Source organism: Cherax quadricarinatus, chromosome 7, assembly GCF_038502225.1.
Source record: "Cherax quadricarinatus isolate ZL_2023a chromosome 7, ASM3850222v1, whole genome shotgun sequence".
Lineage (NCBI taxonomy): Eukaryota > Metazoa > Arthropoda > Malacostraca > Decapoda > Parastacidae > Cherax > Cherax quadricarinatus.
In genome coordinates this window covers 58,338,177-58,353,396 of record NC_091298.1, presented here as the reverse complement: position 1 = coordinate 58,353,396, position 15,220 = coordinate 58,338,177, and the positions used below count along the sequence as shown (strand labels likewise).

At 38.6% G+C, this 15,220-nt stretch overlaps 1 protein-coding gene across 4 annotated transcripts in view; it reads right to left on the bottom strand.

Moving 5' to 3' along the window:
• The window catches only part of LOC128686878 (uncharacterized), a 47,793-nt gene extending 40,762 nt beyond the window's left edge, over window positions 1-7,031 (bottom strand). The window contains exon 1 of one of the 4 annotated variants that reach the window (XM_053774080.2): window positions 6,987-7,031. Coding sequence is in view for 1 of the 4 variants with exons in the window: in XM_053774077.2 (XP_053630052.1) it covers window positions 5,044-5,067 (24 nt within the window). In the remaining 3 variants the exon portion in view is untranslated. The other 3 variants (XM_053774078.2, XM_053774079.2, XM_053774077.2) reach the window with 3 other exon arrangements.
• Between the last annotated feature and the right edge of the window lie 8,189 nt (window positions 7,032-15,220).

Here is a 15,220-nt window from a genome sequence, read left to right as displayed (position 1 = left end):
ACCAACGTACGAGCCACAGCCCGGCTGATCAGGAACTGACTTTAGGTGCTTGTCCAGTGCCAGCTTGAAGACTGCCAGGGGTCTGTTGGTAATCCCCCTTATGTGTGCTGGGAGGCAGTTGAACAGTCTCGGGCCCCTGACACTTATTGTATGGTCTCTTAACATGCTAGTGACACCCCTGCTTTTCATTGGGGGGATGGTGCATCGTGTGCCAAGTCTTTTGCTTTCGTAGTGAGTGATTTTCGTGTGCAAGTTCGGTACTAGTCCCTCTAGGATTTTCCAGGTGTATATAATCATGTATCTCTCCCTCCTGCGTTCCAGGGAATACAGGTTTAGAAACCTCAAGCGCTCCCAGTAATTGAGGTGTTTTATCTCCGTTATGCGCGCCGTGAACGTTCTCTGTACATTTTCTAGGTCGGCAATTTCACCTGCCTTGAAAGGTGCTGTTAGAGTGCAGCAATATTCCAGCCTAGATAGAACAAGTGACCTGAAGAGTGTCATCATGGGCTTGGCCTCCCTAGTTTTGAAGGTTCTCATTATCCATCCTGTCATTTTTCTAGCAGATGCGATTGATACAATGTTATGGTCCTTGAAGGTGAGATCCTCCGACATAATCACTCCCAGGTCTTTGACGTTGGTGTTTCGCTCTATTTTGTGGCCAGAATTTGTTTTGTACTCTGATGAAGATTTAATTTCCTCATGTTTACCATATCTGAGTAATTGAAATTTCTCATCATTGAACTTCATATTGTTTTCTGCAGCCCACTGAAAGATTTGGTTGATGTCCGCCTGGAGCCTTGCAGTGTCTGCAATGGAAGACACTGTCATGCAGATTCGGGTGTCATCTGCAAAGGAAGACACGGTGCTGTGGCTGACATCCTTGTCTATGTCGGATATGAGGATGAGGAACAAGATGGGAGCTAGTACTGTGCCTTGTGGAACAGAGCTTTTCACCGTAGCTGCCTCGGACTTTACTCTGTTGACGACTACTCTCTGTGTTCTGTTAGTGAGGAAATTATAGATCCATCGACCGACTTTTCCTGTTATTCCTTTAGCGCGTATTTTGTGCGCTATTACGCCATGGTCACACTTGTCGAAGGCTTTTGCAAAGTCTGTATATATTACATCTGCATTCTTTTTGTCTTCTAGTGCATTTAGGACCTGTCGTAGTGATCCAGTAGTTGAGACAGACAGGAGCGACCTGTTCTAAACCCATGTTGCCCTGGGTTGTGTAACTGATGGGTTTCTAGATGGGTGGTGATCTTGCTTCTTAGGACCCTTTCAAAGATTTTTATGATATGGGATGTTAGTGCTATTGGTCTGTAGTTCTTTGCTGTTGCTTTACTGCCCCCTTTGTGGAGTGGGGCTATGTCTGTTGTTTTTAGTAACTGAGGGACGACCCCTGTGTCCATGCTCCCTCTCCATAGGATGGAAAAGGCTCGTGATAGGGGCTTCTTGCAGTTCTTGATGAACACAGAGTTCCACGAGTCTGGCCCTGGGGCAGAGTGCATGGGCATGTCATTTATCGCCTGTTCGTGCTTACACTACATTTATAAAACTGCAAAAACACCCCTCCTTCAGTGTGTAGACACTGTATTTGCCATCTCCAGGACTCAAGTCTGGCCTGCCGGTTTCCCTGAATCCCTTCATAAATGTTACCTTGCTCACACTCCAACAGCATGTCAAGTCCTAAAAGCCATTTGTCTCCATTTGCTCCCATCTAACATGCTTACACATGCTTGCTGGAAGTCCAAGCCCCTCGCACACAACTCTACCCTCTCCCTCCAACTTTTCCTAGGTTGACCCCTGTGCCGCTTTCCTTCCACTACAAATTTATACACTCTCGAAGTCATTCTATTTTGTTCCATCCTCTCTACATGTCTAAACTACCTCAACAACCCTTCCTCAGCCCTCTGGATAATAGTTTTGGTGATCCTGCACCTCCTCCTAATTTCCAAACTACAAATTCTCTGCATTATATTTGCACAACACAATGCTCTCAGACATGACATCGCTGCCTCCAGCCTTCTCCTGGGTAATGGACTAATATTTGTCAAAAGAGAATAAAAAACAGATAACTTAAAGAAAGGATGCAGGTAAACCCACAGAGGTCATATAACACCTGGGGAATGTGAGGTAATCAGGATTGATCCAAAGTAGGGGAGGTCAAGCCCCTCACCCACATCCAGGAACCTTCCTCATGAGGATAATTTACAGATTCTCCCCCACTATAGAAAACTAACTGAAGTTATGATAATTCGTAGATTAGGTAAATAGTTATTTTATATTAAAGCCTCTCCTCACTTAACGATGGAGTTCTGTTCCTAAGACTACGTGGTAGTGGGTTTGTGTCAACCATCTTTGATATTCTTTTTAAGTTACATTTGAACCATTTATAACATTTCTGGTATGTATTTTTAAATGTTTATACAGTGATGTACTGTACAGTGGACCCCCGCATAGCGAACGCCTTGCATAGCGAACAATCCGCATAGCGAACGCTTTGTTCGCTAAAATTTTGCCCCACATAGTGGACAAAAACCCGCTCAGCGACCTTCGTCCGAGACGCGTCCAATGTGCGGCCTCAGCCAGCCTCACATGTGCCGCCCGTCCCATTGTTTACCAGCCAGCCTCCGCGGTAACATTCAAGCATACACTCGGAATATTTCGTATTATTACAGTGTTTTCGGTGCTGTTTCTGGAAAATTAAGTGACCATGGGCCCCAAGAAAGCTTCTAGTGCCAACCCTGTGGTAAAAAGGGTGAGAATTAGTTTGGAAATTAAGAAAGATTTTGAAGGGTTTGGGGCTAACCCTGAGAAGCCTATGCCAGTTGTGGAATCCATTGTGCCTACTTCAAAAATTAAGGAAATGTGTGCACAGTGGGTTGAACTGCAAACCTTTATGGATGAAAATCACCCTGACACAGCTGTTGCAAGCCGTGCTGGTGACTATTTCAATGACAATGTTATGGCCCATTTTAGGAAAGTCTTGAAGGAACGGGAGGTACAGAGCTCTATGGACAGATTTGTTGTGCGACAGAGGTCCAGTGACTCTCAAGCTGGTCCTAGTGGCATTAAAAGAAGAAGGGAAGTAACCCCAGAAAAGGACTTGCTACCTCAAGTCCTAATGGAAGGGGATTCCCCTTCTAAACACTAACACTCTCTCTCCCCTCCTCCCATCCCATCAATCATCACCAGATCTTCAATAAAAGTAAGTGTCATGTAATTGTGCATGCCTTTTTCAGTTTGTGTGTACTAAAATTAACATTTTTTTTGTGGTAAAAAAAATTTTTTTTCATACTTTTGGGTGTCTTGCACGGATTAATTTTATTTCCATTATTTCTTATGGGGAAAATTAATTCGCATAGCGAACATTTCGCATAACGACCAGCCCTCTTGCACGGATTAAGTTCGCTATGCGGGGGTCCACTGTATATTGTAATAAACAGAATAGAGGAAATCAGATCTAATATGCATTATTTAGGTATGCATACTGGTCAGAGAGCCCGTCATAAGTCCGAGTTGTCAGTAAACGAGTACGTCGCTAAGCAAGGAAAGGCTGTATTTTATGTACTAAATCAGAACAAGGTTGCTAGGTTAGTTTTTATTCAAGCTGGTGATGAACATCCCAGAGATACACGTAGCCCAGTCAGAGCCAGAAAGTAGTGACATTCAAGTCTGCTGATTTTGTGGCTCCTCCTGCATAATAGAATGACGATAGATGGACTGACTGGTGTCAGTCTACCTCATACTAAAATCAATGAAGTTCAACAAAAGGTCTTTTATTATCATCCTCAAACTACTTGTTGACACCCTAAGACTTCAATCTACTCCTTTGAAGGCATATGCCTTTGCTAATTCATCATTTCTATCATGCATCTGAAGCCCAATGTGAGATGGAATCTACAGGTGTACTCCACTCTCTACAATCTTCTCATACCTGTGTCTGGCTTCTGACCCAAGAGCATTGATGGATGATAGAGAATGTTACTTAAGGCATGAACAAGGATACATTTGAGTGTAAAGAGTACAGCAAACAGTTCAATTTGAAAGGTAGATACCCAACTGCTGATGCATGCTCCAATTTCTATAAGAGAGCCATTGCTCTTAATGATAACAGCAGCACTACCAGTTGTGAGGGTGGACTGGTGAACAAAGCCATTAGCATACATAATTTGTGGAAGAGAATGCTATATGACTAAGGCATCAACACAACTTAAGGCATCATGCTTGACTTCAAGATGAAGCCTATCTCCCCAAATTCTGTCTTTCCAACATGCCTAACTTTTTGCCTATCCTGAAATTGAGATTGAACCCAGTCTCTTCCAAAGTAATCCTCTTTCCACCCCCCTACCTCTTTGCCTTTTTTTAACCCTCGCAAACCAATTTCTTTCCCACAGCAAACTATATCTGCAGAGCAGAGGGAAAAAAAATGCTTATGAATTTCACTCTTGACCATAAGCACCCAGGGGAAAGAATGGATGAAATTTGTTAGTGATGCTCAGGCACAAAACGACGTCCATACATCATCAAGGCTGGTGTAAGCTTTGTGAATTTTCACATTGAGTAAGTCCTGTTAAAAAAAACTCTCTGGACAACATATTCTGATTGATGGTACTTTACATTTTGCAATGCAATAACTGGAAATAAAAAAAATTGTTTGGATTTTCAACCCAGAGGGTTAGCCACCCAGGATAATGCAATTAAGTCAGTGCATCATCAAGGATTGTCTGTCTTATTTACATTGGGGTCCTTTAACCTTGTCCCCTAGGATGAGACCCACAACAGTTGACTAACACCCAGGTACCTACTTACTCCTTGGTGAACTGGGACAGCAGGTGTAAGGAAACATGATGACCAGCATGTCCACCCGTGCTGGAAATCGAACAATGGACACTCAGTGTGTAAGCCAAGTGATATCAACCAAGACACAGGAATGTGGATGCTAGTCGACTATTGTGGCTTATATCCTGGACGATGTTAAATACAATAAAGGCACCTACTAAACTCCACTATAAATGCATTAATAAGATTTCAGTTTACCTTAAAACTGATAATAACTCGCATTAATCCCTCCCGAAATACTGTGTAAATTATGACCTCTTTTCTGATACAAAAGCTCACAAACAAACTGTTAACCCAATCACTGCAACACTCACGTAGTTTTCTTGAAGATAAAGTATTAATTATCATAAGATGACAAAAAAAGTAAGAAAATTACCTGAACTCTCCTCACATCAACTCCAAACCTCGCATAACTACTCTCACTTTTTTTTATCTACCAAAGACCTAATTACAGCTCAATTTAACTTCCTAAGCACGTCACTTGCAGAAAAACTAATAGCAGTCAGGGTTAATCAGGTGAAAGAGGAAAATAAAGCTTACTTATGTTGGTTCCCGTCGTCTCACGTCTCAGTATTTACATTGAGGACGTGTCCGGATGGCTGACTTCAAATACTTTTTTGGCCTCAATTATGTTCATAATCTCATTTATTTCCTTACAGTAATGCCACAGTTACATACCCTATCTTACATTTCGCACATTTGTATCTTTACTATTTCAGTATGTTGAATATGTGTTGAGGGATGCAAGATTTTCTGTTATATTTGATAACTTAGTTATGCTTTACGGATACAGATACAAATGAAAATATATATCAATGACGGTTTGTTTTTCTAATTTTGGTGAAGTCAATCAAATTAATCATGAATATATGCACAAAGAAAACTATAGGTAAAAGAATAAAAAAATATAAAGACAAATTAATAAATGTATATCAGTATAATGTATAATAAAGCAGACTGAAATTAGTTTGCTTTCATTTGATGCGAGTTTTCTTTTGTTATACTCCAGCTCACACGATGGTTTTCTTGTTATACTCCAGCTCACATGATGGTTTTCTTGTTATACTTCAGCTCACATGATGGTTTTCTTGTTATACTCCAGCTCACATGATGGTTTTCTTGTTATACTTCAGCTCACACGATGGTTTTCTTGTTATACTTCAGAAAACACCAAATATATCTATAAACTCAAGGAAAGTCAGGTTGTAGGTGGCGTTACTCCCCTCAGTGTTTTAAAAATGTCTGAGTCAGCAGGACAGGTCAGGAGACAACAACACCACACAACCCCCGATAAATGGAATTGAGGGGGATTTGGAAGGATAAAACCATGGATTAAACCTTTCTGATCTACCAGAATGGAAAGGAGTTAGAAGTTAATTGGGGAAGCCAGACTGTGAAGTGAGATGGGAAGGTGAGTGTAATAAGGGGTTAACCCAGACCCTCGCCGTGTGAAGCGAGAGCGTTAGCCACCAGAGCCCCATCATGGAAGATCGTCTTATTTCCAATAGCGTCTTTTAATTAAACTTATTTACTTCCTTACTTAATTCATTTCCCCAAGATGCGACACACTAGTAGCCAGAAGCTATATCTCGACCCCTGCAACCACATAGAGAACTTGAATCTCCAGAGGTTTCATGCTTAATGGCTGAAGGCACAAACACCACACGTTTCTTGGAGTCAGGAGGCAAGAGCATGCGTCGTCTAGTCTTCAGTATTCCAGATGTTTGCTGCTGCACCTGTTTGAACAAAAGTGATATATTAACGGCAGCAGCGACTTCCAAGCTCCGTACTTTTCTCCAACTACCAATGCTCCTATGATGACCTAGTTACAAGCAAAACTGCACTACCCAACGTAGCACCCAGAATGACCAAAGATTACCAACAGTGAAACCTACAAATCGAAAATAATAGAGATAAAAGGAAGACTGCACACAAACCGAAAGCAACACCCCGCTGCCAGCTGAACAATGTAACCCTAAGCTTTGTATACTACAACTTCTTCTTAACTACAACAATTCCTGTAGTATTATGAGGCGCAATCTAAGAGGAAACAGCACCAAGGCCAGCAAGAAAACACCGAAAAATCAACTATTCAACAAGTGTAGTCAGGAGGACGCCGGCCCAGCAACCACCCCACTCACCACCGCTCAAGGCGACACCACAACAATAACAACAAACATGGCTGCCACCAGCCCATCCTCCCCTCTCTTCCCCGGATTCAACCTACCAAGTAGTCTCTCAGGTATGACCAACGATCCAGATACCCTAAAGTCATGCATCTCCAACTTAGTTATTGAAAATATGAATCTTCGAGAGACGCTAACAAAGCTAGACACCAGGATGACACAACTCGAGAACAAAATCCTCAGTCTTGAACAAAAGTTATCAACACCAGGAATGACTAACTGTGGCAAGACCATCCAGACAGTCATAGATAGCCATACCCAACAAATAATATCTCTTAATACAAAGGTTGAAGAAGCAGTAAAAGAATGGAAGAACAACTTAGATAACCAGTTCAGTGACTACTTTGCTCTCCAAGAAGATAAAACTGAACAAGATAAACTATCGGACGCAGTAATAGTTAACAGTCCACTTTTTCCCAGTGATATGAACCAAACAAACAGTAAAGAAATTACTCTGCAGATCATAAAGGACCAAACAAGTGTTATTGTACCAGAGTCTGAAATAAAAGAAGCCAGGTTACTAGGATCCCATGGTAGAAAAAGTGTTATGCTTAGATTCCACTCACATGACAGGAAAAAAGACTTAATTATTGCATCTATTAAAGTAAAGAAAGAGGTATACATAAACGAGTGTCTTACCAAAAAACGTCAGAACCTTCTGTATAGAGTCAGAAAACTTAAGAGGGAGAATAATGACACAATACACCAATGCTTCACACGGGATGGGAAAATTCTTGTTAGGAAAACAAATATAGGTCAACTGTACACAATCACGAACGAGAATGATCTATCACGATTTCTCAGGGATACTAATCTTACAGAGAATAACTAAACAGTGTCCAACCTAAAAGCCTATGTAGTGTAGTGTATGTTTTGCTCCATTATTGTTCAAATTTCATTGTACAATCTCTTAGTAATTAAATAATCAACTACCTCATTTTGTGATTTTACTAGTAAGTATAAGTCACCTTATGTAATTTTCTTATTTACTATTGTTCGCTTAAACATTAGCTGAATTGATACTTTCTCTGTCCATATTACTACCTCATATTTTTTTAAATACTATCAATTGATATTACTTACTAAAATTAATAATTATCATTTTTACTAAAATTTCAATTTACTCTTAACATTTTTGACATTTAATAACCATTACTTGTCTAATTACCTTTACCTGTTTTAATACCACATTTACTATCTTAGAGTACTCTTAATTACCTTGTACTGTCATATAACCTCTAGTATAACTACCAGTGCAATATTGAATGAAATAAACATTACTTTTTCACTTTTTTTGTAATCATTATTACTTACTAAAATTTTATTAAACACCATATTTACTACCAGTCAATTTTACTTTTGTACATTAAACATTATCTTATACTTCCCATAACATTTTGTTGCCAAATTTTCAAGTTTGTATATTCAACCCCAACCTTTATATTATCCTTTGTACCTGTGTACCTGGGTACCTGTCTACCATCTTACTATCATATTATAACCAAGACATTACCATTGTTATTTTTTTACTATTATTCTTTTGGTACTTTAATTGTGAATTTTATTTTGTCAATTTAAATCTAGTTATAATCTTGATCTTGTCAACAACCTATACCAGACTCTAGTGCAATTGCAAGTACCATTTCAAATTGTATTTTTATATTATAAGTTTATATTATAATTCCTACCATCTGTCCATTTAACTTTGTTTACCATTACTTAATTTTAGTCCCTTATATATTTTCTCCTTTATTTTAGCTTTATATAACTACCCTAGTTTATATATTCACAATTGTAAAAATAATCAAGGTGCTATTCTCAGGTGCTAAAGTAGAATAAGTTCACAATTTTGCCATTATATTCCAAAGCTCATTTATTTGATTACCACTTTATTGTTCACCACAACCTATATTAGTCCCTTTTATATTATAATTTTATACTATAATTCTAACTTTAAAAAATTACCTTTATAGTACTACCTACTATCATATTCCCAAGCTCCATTATTTGATCATCACTTTATTTGTATTAGTCCCTTTTATATTGTCTCCTTTATTTTAGCTTAAAAAAAAAAAAAAAAAAAACTACCTTAGCTCATTATTTTACATTTGTTAAATAATTCTGGTGCTATTTTTTAGCTTAAGACTATTTACTTTGTTTTATACTTAATTCTAACTATAGATTCACTACAAATCTTATGATTACAAGCATTGATTCTGATACCAACCTCTTATTTAATGACTTAAATGAATCAAACAGTTACTGTAATTACTACACTGCAGAACAATCAAAGGCACTTCTCAGAGCTAACAACAACATAACTATCTTTAACTACAATATCAGATCTTTAAGCAAGCATTACGATGACCTCATAGCATTACTAAATTCCTTACATGCCAATATGTCCATCATTACACTAACTGAAACCTGGCTAAAGCCTGATAGTACAGATGTCTATGCCATTCCTGGTTACACAGCCATACACAACTGTAGGCCAGACCAACAAGGGGGTGGCACAGCCATATACTACTCAGACCAACTAGAATGTATCACTAATACTTGCACAAGGGATGAACATGGGGAATATATAATAGCTAAATTCAAATCCAAATACCTACAAAAACCTCTCACAGTGATAAACATCTACAGAGTTCCACAGTCAAACATTAGCCAATTTAGTCAAAACCTAGGAAGTATGATAACTGATGCACGCATGAACAAAGATCACTTACTACTCTCAGGTGACTTCAATATAAATCTCCTGCAAGACCAGGACCCACACGTTACTGAATTCACAAACACAATGAGTAACTGTATGTTACTACCAACAGTAACAAAACCTACAAGAGTTACAGAGACTAGTGTTTCCCTACTTGACCACATCTGGACCAACACCATATCCCCTTTAAAATCAGGCATAATTACAGATAATACCACAGACCACTACCCTACTTTCCTCATAACAACTCTTGGTAAACTACCCCAAGATACTACTAAAGTCACCTTCAGACTTCACAATGAGGCAGCCATTAATAACTTCACAACAGCAGTAGCAAACATTGATTGGCACACTGAGCTAGAAATCTATACAGATATTGACGAATGTATTAATAATTTTCTAAAAAAGACCCAATACCTCTATAACAAGCACTGCCCTAAAAAAACTAAACAGATGACAGCTAAGAGACTGAACAGTCCCTGGCTAACACCCAGCATTCTCAAATCCATAAATACAAAACACCAATATGAAAAACAGTACAGAATGGGTCACATAACCAGAGACCAAACAAAACGTTACTCGTCAATCCTAACCAGCCTGATAAGAAGGGCAAAAAAATTGTATTATGAGAACAGATTATGCAACTTACGAGGTGATATAAAAAAAGACCTGGAAAACCCTATCAGAAATTCTGGGAACAAAAAAGATATCACGAAATAGCGAAATAAAATTAGCAAAATCAGATGAACCCCAACTCCCACCAACAGAAACAGCAAACAGACTCAATGATTTCTTCTCCACTATAGGACAAAACCTTGCCAATAAAATCCCAAGCTCAGATACCCCACCAAATGACTACCTCACCGGCAACTACCCGAACACACTGTTCCTAGCTCCGACTAACCCATACGAAGTCTCCCTTATTATCAACGCACTAAAAAACAAGGCAGGAGATTTAAATACCTTACCACCCTTTATATACAAAAAAGTGTCACAAGTGCTATCACCAATCACTGCAACACTCTTTAACAAATCCATTGAATCCTCCACCTTCCCTACAGTACTCAAAATAGCAAGGGTCACCCCGATCCACAAAGGAGGAGACCAAACAGAGTTAAATAACTATAGGCCAATATCCAACTTACACCCTCTCTCAAAAATCTTCGAAAAATTAATTCATAAACGAATCTACTCCTACCTTATCTCCCAAAACATACTCAATCCCTGCCAATTTGGATTCAGGCCTAATAAAAATACTAATGATGCTATTATACACATGCTAGAACATATATACACTGCAATAGAGAAAAAAGAAGTCCCACTGGGGATCTTCATTGACTTACGTAAAGCTTTTGATACAGTTGACCATGACTTGCTCCACGTAAAATTGTCACACTATGGTATAAGAGGGCACTCCCTCAACTACCTCAAGTCATACCTCAGCAACAGAAGCCAATATGTGTACGCAAATGGGGCAAACTCTTCTGCGCAACCAATTACAGTTGGTGTCCCACAGGGAAGTGTCCTTGGCCCTCTTCTCTTTCTCCCATACATAAATGACCTTCCAAATGCTTCGCAATTACTCAAACCCACACTATTTGCAGATGACACTACATACGTCTTCTCTCACCCGAGCCCAGTCACGCTAGCCAATACTGTAAATACCGAATTACAGAAAATATCTACCTGGATGAGGACTAACAAACTTACACTAAACATTGACAAAACCTACTTCATTCAGTTTGGTAACAGAGCTACAGATGTCCCTCTTAACATAATGATAAGCGGATCACCTATCACAAAGCTAACAGAGGGAAAATTCTTAGGAATCCACCTTGATAATAGACTCAAATTTCATACACATATACAAAAAATTTCTAAGAAAATTTCCAAGACTGTAGGCATACTATCGAAGATACGGTACTATGTTCCACAGTCAGCCCTCCTGGCCCTATATCACTCTCTTATTTACCCCTATCTCACCTATGGAATTTGTGCATGGGGCTCAACAACAATTAACCATCTCAGACCACTAATTACCCAACAAAAGGCTGCAGTTAGAATGATAACAAATTCTCACTACAGGCAGCACACTCCACCAATATTCAATACACTAAACCTACTCACCATACAAAACATCCATACTTATTACTGCACCTATTACATACATAGAACACTTATGTTAATTTGCCAATATCAATTACTAAGGTTGATACCATTAGAGCGAAGATCATCTAACCAACTATTACTACTGCAGGTAAGTTCACTGTTATGGTTATAGGAAAGAAGGCGACCACTAACAATTTTAAGTTTAAATTGTTATTACAACTCACAGTGGCAAAAAATTTTCTTCCAAAATAAGTCAATAGCTGAAAAATGTCTATAATTCTCATTCACTTTTAGTCTCTTACTGTTGAAAGTAAATTCTCTTAAGAGATTCGACTCACTGCATCCCATTATGACATTCAACATTGACTATCACTTCAGCAGGCATAAAGACAATGTCTTTTATGTGGATAAACATGGACATAAAAGACATTGTCTTTTATGTCTTTATGTCTTTATTTGTCGTTGATTAAAGCTGTAGTATTAAGATATGTAGGTAAGACAGGCAACAGTTAGGCAACCTTATTCCGAAACGTTTCTGGTTAGCAGTAATCTGAAACCAAGACAACAGTCCATAAGTGTTCGCAATAAAGCTAATAGAATCCTTGGCTTCATATCAAGAAGCATAAATAATAGGAGTCCTCAGGTTGTTCTTCAACTCTATACATCCTTGGTTAGGCCTCATTTAGATTATGCTGCACAGTTTTGGTCACCGTATTACAGAATGGATCTAAATTCTCTGGAAAATGTACAAAGGAGGATGACAAAGTTGATCCCATGTATCAGAAACCTTCCCTATGAGGATAGACTAAGGGCCCTGAATCTTCACTCTCTAGTAAGACGTAGAATTAGGGGGATATGATTGAGGTGTATAAATGGAAGACAGGAATAAATAAAGGGGATGTAAATAGTGTGCTGAAAATATCTAGCCTAGACAGGACTCGCAGCAATGGTTTTAAGTTGGAAAAATTCAGATTCAGGAAGGATATAGGAAAGTACTGGTTTGGTAATAGAGTTGTGGATGAGTGGAACAAACTCCCAAGTACCGTTATAGAGGCTAGAACGTTGTGTAGCTTTAAAAATAGGTTGGATAAATACATGAGTAGATGTGGGTGGGTGTGAGTTAGACCTGATAGCTTGTGCTACCAGGTCGGTTGCCGTGTTCCTCCCTTAAGTCAATGTGACCTGACCTGACTAGGTTGAGTGCATTGGCTTAAGCCGGTAGGAGACTTGGACCTGCCTCGCATGGGCCAGTAGGCCTTCTGCAGTGTTCCTTCGTTCTTATGTTCTTAACTCTGATATTAACCCTCCCCTCAAACATCTCCTTGCCAACCTCAACAGAACACATGACCATAACACAAGGTACAGATCACTCTTTGATGTTCCTCGTGTCCATCTCACACTATGCAAAAACTCAATGCACATAAAAGGCCCTAAAATCTGGAATTCATTACCTGTAAATATAAAAGAAACACTACCTGTTTATAAATTCAAATCTCTTCTCAAAGATCACTTACTCACCCAAAACCAAATAAATACTGAATAACTGAACCTTATAAATTGTATATCTTAAATGTTTCTCACAATTATATCACATAAATGTTAAACCTAAAACCGAATCTAACTTTATTATTTTTTAAATACACTACCTAACAGAATACTTCATACGACTGAATGTACAACAATGCATGCAACCATATGACCTGTCTTTGTAATACTCACTTGTGCTTTATAGTAATCTGTTTACATTAATGTTTTATCACTGATTTCATCATTGCTTAGTTAATCTTAAGTTAATTTTAAGCCAGCCCGTAATGCTATGCATAGTATAAGTGGCTTTGGCATGCTGCTCTTATCTGTATTTTTTTTTGTACCTCTGTAAGTGTGCTCAAATTATAAATAAATAAATAAAATAAAAGTTAAGGGAAAAGTGAGCAGTGAAGAGGGTTTTGAAGAGGAAATTTTACTAGTAATTCAGTGGTGATTGCTAAAGCAGATACTAAGTGTACTAGGGACTGGAAAAGAGAAATAAATATTATTGTATATGAGTAAAAGAGCGAAGAGTCAAAATGGCAGGCATTAGGGGGGTACAGGCTGCCATAATTATATTTATATTTCTTCTTCAATTCCATGAAGAAAGAAATCAGTCATGGGGGCTGGAAAAGGTGAATGGAGTAACAGCGCCCTGGACAGTAAAAGCCCAACAGTTGCCATCCTACCAGAAAAGTAAATGTCACTATCGCCGCAAGGTATGGCAACACCGCATACCCAAACAAAAACAGTGGCACACAGCTCTTATTGTAGCACTCTTAAGTGGTGATTAAGTAAGTTTATTCAGGTATACATAAATACAGTTACATAGAATTATCATACATAGCAGCATATGTGTAGAGAACCTAGGATAACCCAAAAAAGTGATATCCAAATTAATCCAGGACCTCAAACTATTGTGCAGAGGCAAAACAGACAGATAAATGACGGCAATGACGGTCTAGTAGCTAGGAATTTTAACCTTAACTCCATATGTAATGCATACATAGGTCAATGTGAGACAATACAGCCATTATTATCTCAAACACTACCAAACAGGTGCATACACTGTACTAAAGTACGCATGAAAAACAGAAAAGGCACCTTATGTAAAATGTGTAAGGGGTGGGTGCATGATGGATGTATGTACAATTATAGCAACGGTGCCAGAATTCATTTTGTGTGTAACAAATGCACTTTGGCACAGTTACCCTTTAGCAGTGATGACATTGATTTACCTAATTTTAATACAAATGACCCATTGCCATATATTGATGATTATGATTGTTTTATGAAAACAGGCCTTCACTTTATTCATGTCAATGCAAGATCACTTCTTCCTAAATTGGCAGAGATTAGGATTCTAGCTAACAAAATTAGGGCGGCAGTTATAACCATCTCTGAATCTTGGTTGGATGATACGGTGACTGACGACGAGGTCAAAATAGAAGGTTACAATATAAAACGCTTAGATAGGAACAGAAAGGGTGGTGGAGTATGTGCCTACATTAGAAATGACTTAGCTTACAACCCAAGACCTGATTTAAATAACAATAAACTGGAGATTCTATGGTTTGAAGTGCTGCTTCCCAAGACCAAACCCATCTTAGTAGGAACTAGTTACTGCCCTCCTACCCAGGACCAGTTCTTAGAAGACTTTTCCAGAGTCTTGTCCGGAGTTGAAAACAATTGCGAGACAATAATACTGGGCGATTTCAATATCTGTTTTCAGCAGCAAAATAACGGGCTATGCAAAAGGTATAAGCAAATTCTAGGATTAAATAGTTACACTCAACTAATTAATACTCCAACCCGGATCACACAGTTCTCAGCC